Source organism: Sceloporus occidentalis, unplaced genomic scaffold (genome assembly GCF_023333645.1).
Source record: "Sceloporus occidentalis isolate IW3139 unplaced genomic scaffold, rSceOcc1.0.p SCAF_7, whole genome shotgun sequence".
Classification (NCBI taxonomy): Eukaryota; Metazoa; Chordata; class Lepidosauria; order Squamata; family Phrynosomatidae; genus Sceloporus; species Sceloporus occidentalis.
In genome coordinates this window covers 31,919,802-31,941,973 of record NW_028316987.1, presented here as the reverse complement: position 1 = coordinate 31,941,973, position 22,172 = coordinate 31,919,802, and the positions used below count along the sequence as shown (strand labels likewise).

The 22,172-nt window shown below is 38.9% G+C and overlaps 1 protein-coding gene across 5 annotated transcripts in view; it reads right to left on the bottom strand.

The window, feature by feature from the left end:
• TPK1 (thiamin pyrophosphokinase 1) overlaps positions 1-22,172 on the bottom strand; it is a 388,541-nt gene that overhangs the window by 197,318 nt on the left and 169,051 nt on the right. For all 5 annotated transcript variants that reach the window (XM_089532522.1, XM_089532521.1, XM_089532523.1 and 2 more), the window contains one exon: positions 2,486-2,558. In XM_089532522.1, coding sequence (XP_089388648.1) covers positions 2,486-2,558 — 73 coding nt within the window. The remainder of the gene's footprint in view (positions 1-2,485; positions 2,559-22,172) is intronic.

Sequence of the window (22,172 nt, the reverse complement as noted above, 5' to 3'; positions counted from 1 at the left end):
GAGCAAAAACACCCTGGGATATTCCAATTTAGCCCCCAAAATGAGCATCCTTGACCCTGCGTATAAATTCCCTTATTCAGAGTAATTATGTAGAAGCAATCGATCCTAACCCCAATCATAAAGCAGCATATAAAGCGGTCACTGCTGGTGTATTTGTGAGACAGTGTGCATGCATAGTTGAGGGAGGGGGGGAGAGACAAAAAAAATATTACCCAGCCACATGGCTTGATGCTGTGTGCATTTGGGCCACCTTGACAGCAGCCGATGCAGACAGTGGGGATTTGACCTGCTTCCAGGAAATTCAGGTTCCAGCCACTTTTTCTTGCCAGTCTGATCCACCCTCTCATCTCCAGAGTCTTAGTAAAATGTTCAAACCACAACACCATGCAACAGTTAAACACAAACAGCAATAATCTCCAACACGAAAGTATCAAAAATAAAATAAAATATGTCCAAGATTATGACAAAGGGATTATCACAATATGAAACCAGCAAACTTGATTTTTTGTAGAACAGTTTATTTTATATACTACAAAATTAATGGAGCATATAGCAATATAGTTACAGTCCAACAACATTTGGAGAGCTGAACGCTCCCCCATCCCTGTTTTAACTAGTGAAATACTATGCTCCCCTTGAGACCTCAACTTTTCCAAACTGACAGTAATTCTACATGCTGAGTTCCATCAACTAACAGTTTTAAAAGCAAGATTCTGTATTTAAACTTTACTAAAGTGATATATTTATTAATATGCATGTGGAACATTTTGTGTTTAAACTGTATAAAAGATCATTGTGAAATGAGCTCAGAAGATTGAACAGATTTTTAGAAAAGTTTCATAGACACAGAACAAAATTAATTTTATTACCTCCTATTCAGGTAAAATGAAGTGAACTGTTCTAAACCACCACTCTCAATTAATCCATTAGCATGCTCCTTTTTCTTCTCCTTTTTTTCCTACGGTCCACAGTAATTTATAATATATAGCATACTATCAGGCAAGGTGTTTTACTATTTCCAGTCACATTGGCTGAGCTTGCATAAGATTTCTTTATTTTAATGAGAAGTGAAATGAAAAGCCATTACCAATTTGTTGAACAAATCTCATAGATGGTCATTTTGTTTTAATGTGCTTTGGCAAATATTTAAATATAAACAATCACATACAGAATTTCTCAGATAACTCAGATGCAAATATTTCAGTCCACAATGCTTTCAGCCTTTTCGTCACTAGATGTAAATAAATTGCATCTCACTGTAAGTAAATCACCCTAGAGGTTTTGCTGCAGGGCAGTATATAAATCTTTTAAATGAATGAATGAATGCCTGGAAGAGGTGGCCTGACTGCACAAGCAACCTAACCTGTTGCTTGGGGCAGTGATATCTTTTTAGGACAGCAATATGTGACACATGTGTTCTCTTGCAATGCTGGGAAACAAAGCTTGAATTGTGTGACTCCATGGAATCCCAGAATCATGTCCCAGTATCCTCGGTAATACAACATGCCAAATGTCAAGGCCTCATGTAGATAGAACTATGGCTTTTATCCACAGAAATGGCAGCATTATTTATTAATTTAATTTTTATCCCACCATGCCATGTAAAAATAGTGCTCAATAAAGCAAGCAACTATTATTTCAAATCAAATTAAATGATAAAAACAAATGTTAAATGCTTAGGTAAAAGCACTGAAAACATGTTTTGTTGTATTCAGTTTTAATATAAGTTGAAAGATGCTTTGGGTTTTGCAGAAAAGGTAAAAAATGGTAGAAAAAGTTGGATAAAAATAGATAGGAAGGTAGATAGATGTGTATGGATATCACAAGCAACCATGGTTTTGCAGGAACCCAGATTTATCATGGATAAACAACAAGTTGGTTCCTGTTGCTCTAATTAATTTCTTCACTCTGGTTGAAGAACAGTACACAGTCTAGTATGTCTCGAAAAGCTTCACACATTTCTGTGTACTACAAATAGACACGTGCTCATGGAAGGCCATGGAAACAATGACAGATGAATACAGCCTGTCTGTTTTATTGAATCATTTCTTGTATTGCTATGTATTTTATATGTATTATCCTACTAGAGATGCCCTTTCCCCACCACCACTCCCTCTGTGTCGTGTCTTTCTAGATTGTAAGCCTGAGGGCAGGGAACCGTCCAATTAAAAAGATTGTATGTACAGCGCTGTGTAAATTTACAGCGTTTTATAAATAAAGGTTAATAATAATAATAATAATAAGAAGAAACAAGACAGAACGAATCTATGGGTGAGTATAAGCAAAAGGACAAGAGACTAATTTCCCCATGTAAACCGCAATGTATAAGTTTCAAAGGAATCCAGCATTCCTTCTTCAGACCACAGTTTCAAAACAAATTATAAAAGGTATTATCTTTTCTCAAAGATCTCAGCTAGTAAAAACAAAAGGAAGTGTTAGATATGCATTCTGGGAAGTGTTGGGTGTTTTTTTAAAACTCACTTACCTTGACAGCATAATAGTCCTTTACTTCAGGCATAATAGAGTCAAAGTCCCCACTGATAAAATCAGGCAAAAAGCTGTAAGAGAAGCAACATTCAGGTGTTGTTGTAAAAACAAAACATCTCATCTATTCAATTTTAAAAGGTGAGAAAGAAGAAAAATAGAATTTGAGGAGAGGAATAAAAATATGCAGTTATGGTAGCAGCATCCGTGTTTGAAATCAATATGGAATTAATAGATATACATTTCCAATCAATCCTTCTTGGAAATGTATGCTTCAGAACTTAATAATTTTTATGGAGTTACCAAGATAAGATCAGCAAGACTTATGCAAAATGTTTGCCTCTGAAATATTTAATAATTGAAGACAGTGTTATCTTGTGCAGTCCTGCAGCTGTTTATGGATTTTATGCTTTGTAATAGTTTGAAAACTAGACATAAATAAACTGGAATGGATGGATGCAAATTACAGCAAGTTATACCACAAGGAATACTGCACTTCTTCAGCAAGGAAATTGCTCAGAATCTTACTTCAAGTTGACTCTCCGTTACCCAGAATTCCAAAATCCAAAATATTCCAAAACTGTCTGCATGGGTGGCTGAGATAGTGACACCTTTTGCTTTCTGATGGTTCAGCATCAGCATCAATTTCTTACCCGCCTCTCCCCATGGGTTGAGGCAGGGAATTAATAGACATACCATAACAGTTAAAACATATCAGTTAAAATGCACATCAATTTAAAAGGACACACAAACAATTTAAAAGGACAAGGCATACACATATTAAAACAATCCACATTTAAAATTAATCATTTAAAATTCACAGTTTAAAAGGCATCTGGGTAAGCCTGCTGGAAGAGACTGGTCTTTGATGCTATAACTAGTGTATACTGAATGCATCTGATGAAGTGGACTGAAGTCTACGAAAGCTCATGCTGCCAACTTCTTTATTTCAGTTAGTCTCAGAGGTGCTACAAGATCTCTCTACGTAGTGTACACAAACTTTGTTTCATGCACCAAATTACATGTATATAAGATGTATATGAAACATAAATGAATTTCATGTTTAGACTTGGGTCTCATCTCCAAGATATCTCATTATGTGTATGCAAATATTCTAAAATCCAGAAAACCTTAAAATTCCAAACACTTCTGGTCTCAAGAATTTTGGATATGAGAGACTTGGCCTGTTCTCTCTACTTCATCCCTGTTATACCTCACCGCATCCAGGTTTGTTCATGTATTCATCAGTGACCGTTAAGGATGGCATCCTTCTAGTCAAAGAAAGAACCAGCTTTCATATAATTCTACTATTAATGTGTTGAAAAGGACATAGATCAATAATCAGATTATTTTTTATGCTGGGCTTTCTAGGAACGTAAGAAACATGAAACATGACAGATTGCTGCCACATACCTACAGTAGAGAAAGTATCATTAAGCATATGAAGAAAATCTAGGATAAAATTCCACATTTATTACATATCTATTCTCATTTTGTTGAAATCATCATCAACACCATCACAAGCATTTACCATGGACTACTTATAAATGTATGCGTTCAAGTGGTATTCCTACTCTGATTAACTATAAGGTTAACATCTGGTTTTGTATTTATACTTTGTTGAACTACAGCAAGTTTAGATGTTGCTGGCCTGAAAAGCCTACTAATCCCAGCCAGGAAAGTCAGTGTTTAAAGATTACAGGGGTTGCAGCACAATAATATCAGCATGGCACACATTCACCATCCCTGACTTGCAATGGTTACCTTTCTTTCTCACAAAACAACTTACAGCTGTCTGGAGACAAAGCCAGCAATTCTTCCTGAGACAATAGACAGTGCTTTCAAATGGAATGTATAAACTACTATTTGCTACTGCAAAGGCCAGAAGCTATAATTCTCAGTAACATTAGATTCTGTGGATCAGTCTGTCTCAGTGACTTACACGACAATGTATACAAGTAAAGTCAGAAGACTGTTGGTTCCAAAACAGTTTTGTAGGACAAAGTAAATGTCTAGCGGCTTAAGACATACTTAGAACCTGCCACTCATTTTACACAATGAATCACTAGGGGCAACCTACCATGTAAGTGGTACATTGAGATCTTTAGACAAAAGGTTAAACTACAGTTTGTTGCAAACCCGAAAGAGTTACTATCTTCCATTCCTAGGCGAAGAGGGTGAAGATCTGTGATTTTCATTTGCAATATTTAAGTCATGTACATACATACTAGATCCCGACACTCCAAAAACATGTCAACAGTGGAATTACATACCAAATTCAGGTTTATGATTAGGACAATTAAAATGTCCCAGGCTCAAGGAAATGTAAAAAGGATGTGATAAATCAATTGCTCAGTTTTTTGGCACAGTAATTATCCCTCTTATGCTTTAATTCCTCATTTAATGGCATATTTTTACCTTTTCCTGCTACTGAATGTTATTCCAGACATTACTGGTACAAGGAAAGAATAAGAGACAGAATGCTGCTAGGCTCCCATCATTAGATTTCAAAAGCAAACATTCTAAATAAAACACCCATCTATACTTTGCTTCAAACTCCTGAATAGCTCGATGTAATTGCTGATCATTCCTGAGCCAAAGGAGCTGTTGTGAGCTAGTGGTTATTAAGTTTTACTTGTCTTTCACTCTGTCAGGGGAAAATCAGTTGTGCTCTTCCCATCTAATCACACTGTATTTTATGAATTATTCATTAAATGTTACCTATTTGAGCATGTTATCTGATGTTGATTCACTTAATGACTCTAGATTAGAAATATTAAGAATAAAGAAAATACTGAATTAATATAATTTTTTTACTGTAAAATTATGAAGCATTTCCAAGTGCTCTTTCTTGTCTCAGGAACTGGTACTCTTAGGTAAGTGCCAGTGCCAAGCCAGGATCTGAAGGGGAAGAGGCATCAACGCACAAGGCTTACCAATATTCCTTTTAGGTCACAATCCCTTATGTCTCTTAGAATGTCATCCCAGAGAATGTCAAAGTTTTCAGTTATGTGGGTTTTTTTGTTTGTTTTTTTTGGGGGGGAGTTCTTTTTTTGGTGAAGAAGAAAGGTTTTGGTAAAAGAATTCAGCAAAAAAGGGTCTATACACATATAGTAGGTGGATGTAATCTAGGCTTACAAAGAGGGGTTTTTGGGGTTTTTTTTTTGTTATTTGGAAAGGCCTTACTAATATTTTGCTACTTTTCGCCTACTTGTCTCTTGTTGCTAGTAATAAGTGCCCCTAAAAGTTAATGATGCATCATGTCTGGGATTCATACTGCTTGCAAACAAACAAACGAACAAGCCAAAAGACCTGTGGGCATTTTATTCAGTTTTAAAACTTTAATGGCATCTCTCCTAAATATATGTCATCTTTGCAGTAAACAACCCAAGAACGGTAGTGTTGAGGTATTTAATTTACTTTAATCACCTCACTTGGTATTTTATATCAACTTATAAATTTTATGAATGCTGGCATGGCTTGTGCAATCTATTTTTCCCCCAATTAGCACTACAATGATCCATTGCACATTCCACGGGAAGCATCCTAGAACACTGTGTTATGCATGCAGAAACAGGTTAAGGCATGGCTGAGAAAAGTACACTCTACAAAATTATGCATAGAAGTTCTATCTAAAAATCTAGCAATATTTATTTATTTATTTGGATTATTTAAACTCCGCTCTGAGAGTCTTCCACAAAGGCTCTCAGAGCAGTTTACAAATAGTTGATTAGATGGTTCTCTGCCCTCAGGCTTACAATCTAAAAAGATGTGATACAAAAGGAGAAGGGAATGGCAGTGGGGAAGATTATCAGGTCTGAGGAAAGCAGAGGTCCAAAGCAGTAGCAAATACAGCAGCTTAATACAGCTTAATGCATCTTAACTTCCTTGGAGTGGCATCTACAAGTTGTGATACCTCTGGGACTGTTATGGTATATATTCTATACAACCTGAGTGTGGGGTGCAGGATGGATAGAGGACATGGAAGACTTGGCTCTAAAATCCTATTCAGACACGAAGATCACTGGATGACCTTGGCCAAAAGTTACTATCCATAAACTGATAATAGGGCTATTTACAGGAGAAATGTCTGCTGTTGAGAAAGCCTTGGGAAAAGGGCAGCGGCATGGACAATGGCCAAGAATTATGTGAGTTCTAGCAGGGAACACCTGGAGGGTATCAGGTTATGGGAGACTAGAATAGCTAATATTAGAACAAATAATGAAAAGTCTAATATGAGGCATCTTCTATCCCAATAAATGAAAGGGTGGGTGACAGTGGCATGGGAAATACCATGCACTCTAAAGTTACCTTTTTAAAAATGGAACAAAGCCACAAGCTGCCCCTCTCAATGTAAGTAATGTAGTGGCTTGCAAAATGTGTTAGTTTTATGCTTTTAACTGATGAGTTAATCAATCCAATGCCATCATAAAATAAATACCATGCTAGCTAATACATAGATGCCATTTTGTGGTTCCTTAATGAAGGTAACAGTTGACTAAGTAACAGACATCTCATTTATTTTTTGGAAGGTCATCTTTAAATGCATGTAATCAATCAAGAGATGAACAAAGATTATTTATTTATTCTTCATCCAGTGCTATCAGTATTGCACATCATTTTATGGTGGGCATTTTTGAACGCCACTCTTAAACTGGCCCAGGGATATATTGATAAAGTACTGATTAAATTAATAGTTACATCTGCAAATAATTCTAGAAGAGTAGATAGCTATGTCAGTAAAAATGTAGCTGGAATTCAGCAACAGATTTCACACTTTTTTCCAGTTTGCAGACTTGTGATGTCATGCAAATTGAACAAGGACTGGGTATGCTTTAAACAATCTGGAAACCATGCCCTACAAGTAGAGACTTAAGGAGCTGGATATGTTTAGCCTGTAGAGCAGATGGTTAAGAGGTTATATGATACCCCTGTTTAAGTATTTGAAGGGGTGTCACATTGAGGATGGAACAAATTTGTTTTCTGCTGCTCCAGAGAATAGGACCCAGAATAATGGATGCAAGCTACAGGAAAAGAGATTCCACCTAAACATTAGGAAAATACTTCCTGAGAGTGAGAGCTGTTAGACAATGGAACTTCCTTCGAGTGTGGTGGAGTCTCCTTCTTTGGAAGTTTTTAAACAGAGGCTGGATCACCATCTGTCAGGGATGCTTTGATTGAGAGTTCCTGCATGGCAGGGGGGTTGGACTGGATGACCCTTGTGGTCTCTTCCAACTCTGATTCTATGATCTCCATTTTTAATTTCCTTTTGCAAAACATATCCCCAAACTAAGATCTTTTGTGTGTGTATGTGTGATATTGCCCCCCCCCCATATCCACGGATTCTGCATCCACAGAATCAACCATTCAGTATGAAAATACCTCCCCCCATTCCAAAAACACAAACTCTGATTTTGCGATTATATATACAGTATTTTCCTGTTCCACTGTATATAGTGAGATTTGAGCGTCCACAGATTTTGGTATGCACAGGGGGTCCTGGAACCAAACCTCTGCAGATATCAAGAGCCCACTGTACAAAGGAGTATAAAATCTCAGAGCTTGGGAAAGTTACTTTTTGGACCACAGCTCTCAAAATCACCCAGCCAACATGGCCCATCTGCATTCCCCCAAAGGCGTCTATGGATGGGTTTCAGGGCATCTCTGAATTTGGGACAAAAACACCCTTTCCCATTTTGGTTCAAGTGTATTTTTCTGGGAAGGTGCTGCATACTTTTCATTAGTTTCTTAAAAAGGCCATGACACCACCCCCACCACCCCCCAAAAAATCACCCCATTAAGAACCATTGTTTCACTGAGTCCATGCCTCCTTTGATGAATTTTTCATTAAGTGTATACAGGACAGAGATAAAAAACCATTTCTTACCCTTTGTCTTCCTGCAGAACAATATGTTTCCTGCCTCTGAAGAAACCAAAGATTTCTGTGTTTTCCTCGTGGTGAGAATATCATGGACAGTATGAAGACAAAGGCTTTCATGGCATCCATAGTTTTTGTGAGTTTTTTAGGCTATGTGGCCATGTTCTAGAAGAGTTTATTCCTGATATTTCGCCAGCATCCGTGCCTGGCATCTTCGGAGAATACTGACCACAAAAATCATGGACATTATTTGTCCTTGTATACAAGAACCTAAATGTCTAATGCAGAACCCAAAAGAACTATTACCTTTATGTTGCATCTATCTTCATCCTTTGGTACTATGAGGTAATTTACCTAATTATTTTGAACACAACAAATTATCTTAAAATGCACTTTTTGCTGTTTGATCTTAGTGAAGTCCAGGAGAAGGCCTTTTCTGCTTCCAATCGCTTAAATCAAAGATTGTTGCAGATTGTGTTATGTCTCATCATGTGCCCCAATTCTGAGGAGGTACTAATAGTTTCCACAAAACAATATAAGGTTTAGCGACTTTCTTGCACTACCAGTGTTCTCATTCATTTTTTGGTTTCTCCTGCTCAATCACTACACCTGTATTAAAGTGTCTAAAATATATTCAGGCAACGTTTGCTTCCCATCTCCCTTAAATTCAAACCACTTTGGGGATTCTCTTGTACAAATTTCATATATTTGCACCTATATATGAGTACTCCTTTAAAGCATATAACAGACTCATTGATCAAAATTGGGAGCTAGGACCAGAATTATTGAATTTGGGATAAGATATACAATGACCTAGATATAATGAGCTTTGAAAAAGAAAATAAGAAAGTTGTAGCTAGTAGTTGGTATTCTTACAGCACAATCAGAATTGCTCAGCTAGGGATTTAATTGATCCAGAAAACTTAAAAAATGAACAATTTGTGCCTAGGTATGCATGCCTTTGAGCACAGAAGGGGGAAGATCAATGAATGGCATTTGGATATAGAGAGCCTTGGTTAGATTACTGAAAAGTCAAAATAAAGGAATGTTAATTGGTTAATTAATTAGAAGATGCATAACACTTAGACTGTTAAAATGCCAGTGACTGGTAAATAATGTATTGTCATCTAAATAGGCAGTATAGATAGTGGAATCCAAAATAGGAAAGTCCCAAATGATAAAGGCTTAGTAAAGGACTATCACCTCAATCTAGCTCTTTCTCACAGAAGATAAAGTAGAGGTTGAATTCAAGTGATGGGGGGATTTATTTTATCATTGTTATATTAGAAATTATGTTATATATGTAAGGAGGGAGGGAGGAGGACTTATTTATACTGTATGAATTTATTACAGTTGTATTGCACTTTATTTGTGTAATGTATTTTATTACTGTATTATTGTATTTTATTTTATTGTGATTGTAAGCCACCTTGATCCTATGGGAAGAGGCGGCATATAAATAAAACGAGTCTACTAGGAGTAGTGTCTAGATCAAGGGAAGTAATAGTGCCACTCTATTCTGCACTGGTCAGGCATCACCTGAAATACTGTGTCCAGTTCTGGGCACCACAATTCAAAAATTAAGTTGACAATAACAATAATAATAATAATAATAATAATTGTTAACTTCATTTTTGAATTGTAGTACCCAGAAATGGACACAGTATTCCAGGTGATGCCTGACCAGTGCAGAATAGAGTGGCACTATTACTTCCCTTGATCTAGACACTACTCCTAGTAGACTCTTAGTCTACTCCTCCCTAACTTTCTTCCCCACTTGCCAATTGGGCAATGTGTCGGACAGTGAAAACAGTCCCTCTGTTTGGTGATGACCAGGGCCAGATTATCAGTGATTCAGTTGGTGCAATTGCTCCAGAACCTTTACTAGTTAGAGGTTCAGTGCTGGAGAAAAAGAAGTAGCTTAAACCTTTCCATCCTTGGCAGAATTGCTTTAATCAAGATGTTCATGATTCCTCAACTCTTTTTCCTGTTTCAAACAATCTGATTGAGTCCTCCCCCATCTAGATTTAAGAAATGGCAAAAATTAATTAATCGATTCATTTTCAATGTAAAAAAGACCTATATTTTCCAAATCCACTAGACACATTACTTCCAAAGATGGAGGTCTGGCAATCCCAGATATTGCATGGTATTTCCAGGCTTTCCAACTCAGCCAAACCATTCAATGGATTAAGGACAACAGTGCTACTGGGTAAATCTAAATGTTTATACTATGAAGTCAATTAAATTTACTTGCCTCTACACCTAAACATCAAAATGGAAAATTAACAGGTTATCTGATCTTTTTCTATCCTACTTATCTGGCATAAATGGAAACATATACTAGCTCCTAGCCCCTCTCCCATTAAACACTTTTTTTTGGCATCGCCTTTCTCACTTAGATGATCAATTCCCACTAATAAGGTTATTAAGAAAATGTGGACTCTAGTGCACCTTAGACCATTTCTCAGATGGATTACCAAAATCCACCACCACCATAACAACTTCCCTACAACAATCTAACATTACCTGGCTTCGAGTAGCAATAGCAGCTTCATTGATATACCGCTTCATACCATTTTAAGCAGTCTTTAAGCGGTTTACAACTGTAAGCTAATTGCCCCCATCAAGCTGGGTACTTATTTTAGTGACCTCAGAAGGATGCAAGCCTGAGTCAAGCCTGAGCCCTGGCTGGTATTGAACTCACAACCTTGTGGTTTGTGAGTGAGTGGCCGCATTTAACCACTGTACCACCAGGGCTCCTACACCATATTGCTTTCTTTGCATCAACCTAGCCTCAGCAAGAGAAACTCCAAGACCACTCTTTTTTGAAAACTTGTTTGAACACCATATCTCATACTAAGGGTACGGCAGCACATATCTACAAATATCTCCTGTAACACACACATGGGAATGGCCAATATATGCACTCATTCTGGCAAACCATGATATCAGATACTGCACAGACACATATTTGGTCTTCACTTCCATACAATGGAGGGATTGTAAATTCAGAGACTCTTATATGCACATGTGGATTGAATGTCCTAAAGTGAAAACATTCTGGGATGCAGTCCTGTGTCAAATTTCATGTATTACCAATCAAACTATAAATATCTTTCTAATATTTCAGATTAGAAGTAGCCAGACGCTGTAATTCAGGTGACCTCTCTATTGAGAACTTGTGGGTTAGTATTTGGGGTATGTGGTTGATAGAAAAACTGTCTGCCATGATGAGATTTTGCACTCGTCATGAAAGGACTGACACATTTCAAGAAGAGTGGAAGATCTTTTTTGACTCTCGTCCAAAACACGTTGCAAAAATAATCCCGTTTGAGATTGCTTTAACAGCTCTGGCTCAGTGCTAGGGAATCTGGGAACTGCAGTTTATTGTGGCACCACAGCTCTCTGGCAAAGAAGGCGAAATGTCTCCCAAAACTACAGTTTCCAGGATTCCCTAGCATTGAGCCAGGATAGTTACAGCGGTCTCAAACTGGATTATTTTTGCAGTGCGTTTTGGACCTATGTTAATAAACACTCACAATGAATCCAATCTCCTACGTCACAGAAAGATCTATGGACAAATACTCTACAGATGGACAAGTTGGATTCTCTGGCTCTCACAGAGAACCAATTTCGTGATTCTGCTGCAGAATAATTGTTCATCAGATGTATATCCTTGTCACTTGTAGTTTATTGTTGTTTTTGTCATTGTTATATTTATAAAAACTCAATAAAATTTTAATTAGAAAAAGAAAAAGAAGTAGCTTGCTACTGCTTCTGCACTTATTTCCTGAATCCCTCTGTGTTTTGGTTTGTTGATACTTTATTCCTTGAAATCATTTCTGACTTTTCGGTAGAACTTGAGTAACTGAGTAAAAATACATGGAATCAATTTCACTGATACTGAAGGGCTGAAAGTGGGTTCACATATGACTTTTTTGTGCTGCAGTGTAAATGTACAGTATTTTGTATTGTACTTACTGTTTATTCATTACTTGATTAAATTTCTATGTATCTATTCCCAGAATAGCTCTCACATATGCAAAAATAGGGCCCTGTGTCTGGAACTGCTCCAAGGCTCCAACCACATTAATCCAGCCTTGGTATTGACATCCCTGTATGGAAACAGGAGGAGGACTTCTTGCCCAGCATACTTGCTTCTATGACATGCTTCCAACAGAAGTTCTGTTCTCTCTTAGAAATCTCTAGGTCCTCCATTGTGACTCTATGGTCAACCTCTGCTGAAAGTCATTCATTTCAATAGGGTTTGCTATTATCTGCTATTTCATATTTCCACAGTAAGTCCAGGAACATGTCCTCTGCAGATACAAGGGTCATACTCTATATTCCTAGTGTGTCTATTCCAGCCACCACTGCACTGCCACTTTTTGTTGAGAAGAAAGAACAGTGACAGGTTTTTAATCTTTAATGTAGCAATTCCACTGCAGTGTGGATTTGGCAATGTGTAGAATTGCAGAACCTATGTGGGATATTCAAGTTGCCCGACATGAACAGAGAGAAGCCTATAACCTTCACAACAGTCTTCAGCAGATTCTCACTGCAAGGGATAGTCAGTGGCCACAGTGGCCATGTACTATCTCAAATTTTCTCAGGGAAACTTTTGTATTATTATGACTCCTACTGAAGGCTATCAAGTAAGTTTCTAAGGAACTGCAAGTTTCCTCAGAACAAAGTTTGAAAGCCAGTACCCTAAATAAAAGTTTGCTCAAAGCCCACGTTTCTTTCTTGAAACCTTTATGTAAGTCACTTCAATGGGAGCTGCAGTATACAGTCAGAGTAACTTGAAATGATGGTAGCTCTTTAAAAAAATAAAAGAAAATGGGATAAAACAATACATTTTGACAGAAAAACAAAGGGTCTTTTTTACTACATCTTTAATACATATGGTTATAATAATTTTCTTTGGTTGAGTAAAAAAAACACACCACATAGAACTGCAGCTTCAGATTTCTGCTTTGCGATAAGATAGGAAGTGAAAGGAAAGCTCTCTTCCCTAATCGATCTTGGTTCTGTCATTATCTCAAGATTCAGTCTTATAACACTGCTCTTCCACTTCCCAAACCAAACAGAATTCATAATTCACTTTTTCAGGGGAAAGAAAAAGGTCACCAAGATTTCGAAGTACACTTCACACATTAGATTTATCTTGTGTGTTTTTATTTTGCTTTATGTGTGGAAGTAAAATATAACAGCAGCAAACGCAAATAAGATGTCAGCAGCTGAATATTACACTGGGATGGTTGTGGCTGGGAAACCACGTTGGTTTAATTGATTAATGAACACAGTAGAACTTACATGTAAGTAAACACACATCTACAGTTTGTGTACAGTTCTGAAAACATTTTCCATTTTACAGAATATTAACTAGCTTAACAATAAACAATAATTAACAATATTAACAATAGCTCCTTTAAAAAAAACAGAAATAAGTGCTGAAGCATTTAACTGACATATTACAATCAGACTGTCAAATATTCTCACCTACCCATTTGCAGTGTACAAAGTCATTAGGACATTGATATGCCCATAAATCCACCAATGGTGCTAATGCAACACTTTCTGGAATTGCAGTCTCTTTTGCTATACCGTTGCTTTTCATTATACAAATTTTGATTAGCAAGTGAGGCACTCTTTCCAAAAGGATACTAATTTGAAGCACTTTCCCTAATCAGTAATGTTCTTTATCCTCATGTAAGCACTGCAACTAATAATTTTATACCATTCTTCAGTTATTTGCCTGGGGTAGTTTTTTTTTTAAGTATATGAAAATATGGCGGGTTACAGATGGGCAAAAAGGGGTGTGTTCATGACGTCATGAAGGTGTAGCCTTCAGACAGCCCTTACCTGAATGCCGTCATGAACGCGCCGCCCGCACGCCCCAAGCGGGAAGAAGCGGCATTAAAAAGGTGCCGCTTTTCCCCGCTTCTTTTCTATATACTGCGCAGCTGCGCATCTCCGTCTGTAAGCTGCTGCACCGGTACGCCAGAATTGTTACGCCGCTAATTTAAGTTGCCCATTTAAAAGCTCCGTGTCTGCTGCGTCGCATAATGAGTCGGGGTCCTGGAACATGCGCAGTTTGCACCGAGGCTCTAATTAGAGCGTCAGATGCCATGCAGATGTGGAAGCTGCAGCACAGCTGCACTCTATTTTAATGCTCGTAACCCTAACCCTAGAGCAACATGTACGCATGCGCTGATAGAATTGTGGAAAGTTTGGAATTTAAAGTGAACCCCTACACACATTCCTGCACCATTTTCACCTAACAATAAAAAAACGCTAAAACTTTAAATATTTACATATGTACAAGGGAGGTGATGGGGGATGGCAGGGGGACAGCGGTGGCAGCGGCGACAGCTGTGGCTGTGCAGTGCAGATTCAGCAAGAGCACGGGGACCAAAGGAGAGGAGGCATCCATGATGCCGGTGAGACTGGCAACGTGCAAGCGGACAAGGATGCCAACACCAGCTGATCACCAGCTGGCAGGAGACCACCATTGTTCTTGGGTAGGGCAGGGGGAAAAGTTTAAAGGGGCCTGGGCGCTTTAAATGTGCACATATGCTTTCTGCTGCCGGTGCTGAGCGCCGCAGCTGCGCATCCGCCAGCCGGCAAAAGGAAAAAAAAGCCATGTTTTTGGCCGCCCGTGTGGAAGCTGCCTCTCTCTTTGCAGCGTCCTGCGAGGCGGCGGTATGGAAGCTGCGGGTAAGAAACGGCCCCAGGTGAGGCGTCTTCACTACCCCCAGTGTGGAAGCCCCATCCACCTTAGCCACGCCCCCAGGTAGGGCGGTCTGGAGGCTCTGTATTCAGGGGAAGACACCTTCAAGACGTCTTCCCCTGCCCGTCTGTAACCCGCCCATAATGACTAAATTGGTCCTCAGGAGAACCTTTTTAAATTTAGAGGAGTATAAAGGAAACAATATAGAGGAAAAGAATGAAGATGACATAGCCATAGGGTTCGTTAAAAACTCAAGTTTCAAAGATATTTGGGAAAGCACAATATTGTGGGGATGCATGTAAGCAGCACAGTGTTGAGAATCTGTATATTCTGAATGGCTGGCATGATAAATGAGCAGGAAGGAAAGGTTTTATTTAAATACATTTTAGTCAGCTTTGCTAAGATAACAGTGGTACTACACTGACACATTAGGAATTCAGATATGGTCAAGATTACTTCATCATACAAACAAGGGAACAATACAACAGACAGAATTTGCTAAAGGTATTGACAGCTAGGTTCCTGTGGATGTCTTGTAGTATACATAAAAGATTTCTTTATTCCCAAAGACGTATCTCCCTTTACTAAACCAGATGGTATCCAGGTTTAGGAATGAGAATGCAGCAATGAATATGAAATATATGAATCAGCCAAAAAGAAGGCCAATCAATTTGGGATAAAATCTAGCACTACAGTATGAATGATGAACCTGGCACTTCCGTTTTTTAGTGACTTTCTCCCCTCAGCCCATACCACTGGCAAAACCATCAGGGCTTGATGGTACAATCCACTGATATCTTGAGGGCCAGAGGTTTTCCACCTCTCCCTTGTTGTTAATTGCCCTTGAGTTGACATCATCCCATGACGACACTGCCAATGAGACATCTCCAAGACCTCATTACTTCCATAGCTCTGCTCAGGTCCTGCAGTCTCATGCCCATGGCCTCTTTGATTGAATACAACCATCTGGCTTGTGGTCTTTCTCTCTTTCTACTGCCCTCTGCCTTTCCCAGCATCATTGTCTTTTCTAATGATTCCTACCTTTTCATGACGTGGCCAAAGTACAACAACTTCAATTTAGTCATCCTGGCTTTCTGGGAGAGTTCAGACTTAGTCTGTTCTAGAATTCAGTTGTTTGTCTTCTTGGCTGTCCATGATATTCTCAGCACTATTCTCCAGCAACACATCAAATGAGTTGATTTTTCTACTATCAGTTTTCTTCATTATCCAACTCTCACATCCATATGTGGTAATAGGGAACATAATGGCTTGGACCATCCTCACTTTGGTGTACACAATTCAAAGATATAGCCCTGTTAGTCTGTAGAATCAGTGTACAGAGAGATCTTATAGCACCTTTGAGACTAACTGAAAGAAAGAAGTTGGCAGCATTAGCTTTCAAAGACTTAAGTCTACTTCCTCAGATGCATTTGGTACATACAGTTAATATCTTTATAATAAAATAATAAAAATAAAATTTATTTATATTTCCCCGCCTCTCCCAGGTGAATCAAGGCAGGATCACAACCCAGTATAAAATACAATACAATTACGATACAACAAGTCAATTAAAAAAAAACATACAATTCACAATTAAAAACTATAAATTACAAAGTGACAATGGGACAGGGTGTGCTCATTCTATTCAGGGAGATGGATCTATATCTTACAGGAAATCAGGTGGATATGCTCGCCAGAAGAGTTCCATTTTTATTGCTCTTTTAAAGGATTCTAGGGAGGTAATGAGATGGGTCTCCTTTGGGAGACTATTCCACAGTCTTGGAGCAGCTGTAATAAAAGCTCTTTGGGAAGAGACAAATATAGTTGTTGTTAATGCCAACAAATTCTTCCCCGTTGTTCTGAGAGTGTGGGGCGGATTGTATAGGGAGATGTGGGCCCATAAGTAACTTGGGCCCAAGCCTTATAGGGCTTTAAAGGTAATAACCAACACCTTGTATTGTTCCTTGGTCCTTAACTATTTACACCTATATGCTTAGAGAAGGATTAAATATGTACCTCCCTGCATAACATGTAGCCCCAAATCAGAGTTTGCAATCCTACAGGATCTTCATTTCATTTCATGGTCAAAACTGGGTTTGCATTCAATTTAGTCCCCTCAGATGTGCCTCCCAAGCCGCTGGGGATAATGTTGGGTATTTGACATGTTTGGGGATGTTCTTCTCTCACTCCTTTTCATGCTTCTAGAGGAAATCCTTCAGCCTACATAGACTTTTCTTCAAAAGAGGGAATAATTAGAGGAGCAAGTCTTACCAGGGGGTCAAACAGATCAGCAGGAAGGAGTGGGCAGAAACCGCTCCAAGCCTGAATACCCAGAGGCTGCGGCAAACACACACCATGGCCTTGAGGGCGCTTCCTGTCACAGTCCCAAATGGACCATGGAAAGAAACAGAAAAGATCAACTCCTTTTAAGCTAGTTTTGAAGCAGGTTCGAGTGCTCCAGGGGGTGTGCATAATCTAAACCCCATGCCCCCAGAGCAGCTGGAAGCTGCCCCCATCTGCCTGTCTGTTTTGGGCCCAAGTCTAAAAACTGCCTGAAAATTGGTGAAATGGCTACCACCAAGTCATGGGGAAAGTACTAGCTTTTCTGGGGGAGGGGGGGCACTGATTAAAATGATAAAGCATATGTAGCAGAGAACCAGAATGACTGGGATGCCAAGCTACAACATCTATTGTTTGTATACCACAAGAAAGTCTTGGCTTCAGTCCATTTGACCTGCTATATGGTTGGTGAGTGTGAAGTCCATTAGATCTGATCAGAGATGAATGGGAGGCCACAGACGAAGAGGAACCGGACAGCAGTGAGACATACATAGAGAACCTGATGATATCTTTAAAATCAGCTTTACAGTGTGCTGGTGAGAACTTAAAGAAAGCCCAACACAAGCAGGAGCCCTACTATGACAAGAAAGTTAACACCAGGGACTATATGCCTGGGAACGAGGTTGCAGTCATTGGACTTGTAAAGATCGCTGAGAAGACCAAAGATGTAAATTTTATAGCGGACTTGAGAGAGAACCTAGTGCTTTATGCCATTACTGAGATGGGAGGAGGAACTTCCAGACCCATATTGGGAATGTGGAAAGTTCTTTAAAAAGTGTGCTCTATCAACCTTCAAACCAGGAAGAGAGAAGGGGCAGAAGATTGAAACTATGGCATTAGTTTATAGTAGTAAGTTTGAGAGGATCATATGTTTAAAACAAAAGTGATGTGTATGATATTAAAAATGTTGAAAGTATATTTAAGATCAGAAAAGCATAATTGCTGATGGTTCATAAAAGAAACCTGAAGATACAAAAAATGGTAATGTTCGATAGTGAATTATAATTTACCATAAGTAGGATCGTGATTATGAACCTGTGTTATGAAAATTGAACGGAGTAAGTATTTAAAGAATGTGTAAAGTGATTGAAACTATATTTGTGTAATGTGATGACATATGTGGCAGTATTTGGTAAGTATGTTAAACAAACTGATATTTTGGGATATGCAATGTTATAATGACTATATAACTCACTGGTATTCATTGTTGTATAGAAACCAGTTGGAGCAATGGTAACTTGAGAAAGTTAGCAGAGATCCAACTTATGCTACTTAGGTGTGGCACAGAGCGCCAGGAAGAGGCGGTCGGGAGCCGCCTCCTGTTGCTGTGTAGTAGCACCGCAGCAACCAAACTGTGCAGCACTGCTATGCAAAAAAAAGGACTGCTAAAAAGCGGCTCCTTTTTGTGCTGCTGCATATAGCATCGCTGCTGCATGGCTCCATTTGGATGCCTTGCAGCAGTGATGTCATTGCTGCGCATGCCATCTATTCGGCGCCGTGCAGCAAGGACGCCTTCATCACGTGCGAGGGCTGTTTGGGCGGGATGCCCTTCGCACATGACGAGGGTGTCCTTCTGGGCTGGTATGCACTGGGCCATAGTTAGGCAACTCTAGTTGGGACTAACTATAGTTGGGACTATGATTCAGACCATTTTTTACAACCCTTCGCGTGCCAATGAGGATTTTTAGACCTGGCTCAAACTTGCTGAAAGGAGCCAGGAACAACCTTTAAAATTTCAAGAACAATCTGTGTTTGAAAGCCAGCAGCGCTTCTCTCATCACCATAGAAACATTTCTCCCTGCTAGTGTGCCTGAATCATTCCAGGGGAGTGAGTTTTCTATAGACGTAGCTTTTGCTTTTCTTTTGATTTCTTGACTGCAGTCTACATTCTAATTGATGACTGAGCCGAAATATGGAAAATGTTTAACTATTTCAATGTCTTCATCGTCTACTTTAAAGTTATGTAAATTTTCTGTGATCATTACTTTTGCTTTCTTAATGTTCAATTGTAAATGCACTTTTGTACTTTCTTCCTTGACTTTCTTCCATAACTCTTCCAAGTATTTGTTGTTTTCTGCCAGTACTATGCAGATTTGTTGGCTGCATATCTTAAATTGTTGATATCCCTTCCTCAATTTTTAATTTCTCCTTCCCAATACTGTGTCCCATTATCTGATGTATGTTTGCAATATGATCCCTAATACCTCTTCCTTTCCTAAGCCCAGTTTGGTCTCCTTGGTTTTCTTGCTAAGTCTTTCTTTTAGAATTTTGAGCATAATTTTTCTTACAAGGAAGAGTAATGCAATGAACCTGTTACTGCAATCCCTAGTATTCCCTTCCTTGGGGACTGGAATGTATATTGCACATTTTCAATCTGTGAACCATTGTTTTGTTTTCCATATTTGTTGACAGATTTTAGTTAGAACTTCACTAGATTCTGTCTTTGTAACAGCTGTATTGGTAACCATCTATTCCTAGTGATTCATTTGTCCCCAGTATTCTGAGTGCTTCCACTTCAGTGTCTAAAAGCGTAACAGAGGCGGGTTACAGACTGCCATAAGGGACGTCCTTAGGACGTCCCATTTTGAAAAAGGGGCGTCTCTTCCAGACGCCCCTTACCCTGTTACGGACAGAGTCTGTAACAAATGGCGGCGGTCGTTCCACACGGCTGCCGCCATTTTGACATAACAGACGCTCTGCGCCTGCATGTCGTGGCCCGGAAGTGACACCGCGAGTGCGCGCTTTGGCACTTGTGGCGTCTCTTCCGGGTTGCCGGAAGGAGCGTGATTTTCGCACTCCTTCTTTGCAGCGCGGAGGAGTCGTGCGGTTTGGCTGCTGCGACTCCCCTGCGCTGCAACTGGCAGCGGCCCGAGACCGCCCCTTTTGGGCGGTCTGTAACGGGCTAGAGAAAGTTGCTATTTTTTTCTCCACCACCAAAACTCAAAGGGCCCTGTTCCAAAAACATTAATAATTTAAGGATGGCCTTTCTGTTCCAAACATTCAAGGTGCTAAAGGAGGGTCAGAATTCCAGGAGTATGAGGGATATCAAACTTTTGCTTACTAGTGATATGGCTGCATGATTTTAATATATATTTGGATCCAATATTTGACCTGTTTTAATTGTATTTGTTTTGTAATGAATTTTAATCAAATTTTACTGAAATGTTTTTTGTAGATTTTTTGGGCTATGTGGCCATGTTCTATACAAGTAATTTATTTGTACTTAATTATACCCCACTATTTTATTTTAATATAGTTTGTTCTTATTTCCCAATATGGAGTGCTCATACTTTTGTTCATAGGTGTGTAAGATATATATAACTGTTGGGATGTTTTGGTTGTTGTTTTTTAAAGTCCTGTTTTGGTGTATGATCAATTTCATCCTGGACTCTAGCACAGAATGTTTCAGTTTCTTCTGCCTCTGTCATTGGAGCGTAAACCTGGATTATGGTCTGACTTTGCATTATATTCTTTGACAGTCTTTGATACATCTTTCCTCTCTGTTAATGTCACTCATTTCCTCTTAGGTTTTCATTTCCTAATTAAAATTCTGTGTTATCTGACTCAAAATGTCCCATCCCTTTCCACTTTAGCTTGCTCACCCCAAGTATTGTAATGTTTATACGTTCCATTTCTTATTTTACAATGGCTAGCTTCCCAATTCATGCTTTTCACATTTCGTATTTCTACAATGCATGCTTTGCAGGCCTGGACTTTCTTTTGCCTCTGAGCATCCTTTCAGCTTGAGTCCAGTGGCATCATTAGCCATAGCACTGCTCACAGTTTCTCTCTGTTGTAGTTGTTGAGTGACTTCTAACCTGAGAGTGTTATCTTCTGGCTCTCTCTCTTTGTTTCATTTTGGAATGTCTCTTCATAGGATTTTCATGCTAAAAGACATTCAAAAGGTGTTTACCATGCTTCCTTCTGCACAGTATAACAAATGTTAGCTGTGGTGCCACTGCCATTGTCTCTGTGAGATCCTATGCCAGTATCTCCCCCAAACTGCTGCAGCTACCCAGTAGTCTGGCTCTTCAACAAAACCTTGCCTGGTATGGGAGATCCTACCAGCAGCATACCCCTTGCCGCACAGCAGCACACAATCCCACCACTACAGAATGGTAGTGCCATTCTCGGATTAGTACTACTACTAGTAGTCTTTTCCTACTTTCGGATTACAACAGTTAAAACATAATTAAAATATAATTGATTCATAATAGGTTTCTCTTTTCTCAGGTGGCAGAATCACTCATCTGGACTCTTGCATTGCATTTCCAATGTCAATGAGATTATGAATATTTCCAGTATAGAATGCTCCATTCCCAGATCTGTAGATTTGAGATTAGAGCATAATGTAGATTTATAATATAAAGTTATGGATTAAACGGACCAAAGGGATCTGTCTAGTGTTTTTATTCCTGCAAGAGTGGAATATTTGCCTGGTTTCTACACACTGTTCACAAATCTGACTCTTTATAGGTTGTACTTGCTATTCAGGTTTTGCCTTCCAATTCATTATTAACAAGTTGTGAAGCTGCTGTGTCGCTGTATTCAGAAAATCTAACAGTGCAGCTTTGTCAGTGTAAAGATTCTGTCATAGCTTGATCACAAAGAATAAAAGATCAGTCTATTTACAAATGTCGCTCACTGATTAATACAAAATTTTGACCCTTCTGTCAGCTGAAATTGTTCTTATCATGAAGTTACCAGTACGTACATTAAAATGTATGAAACTGC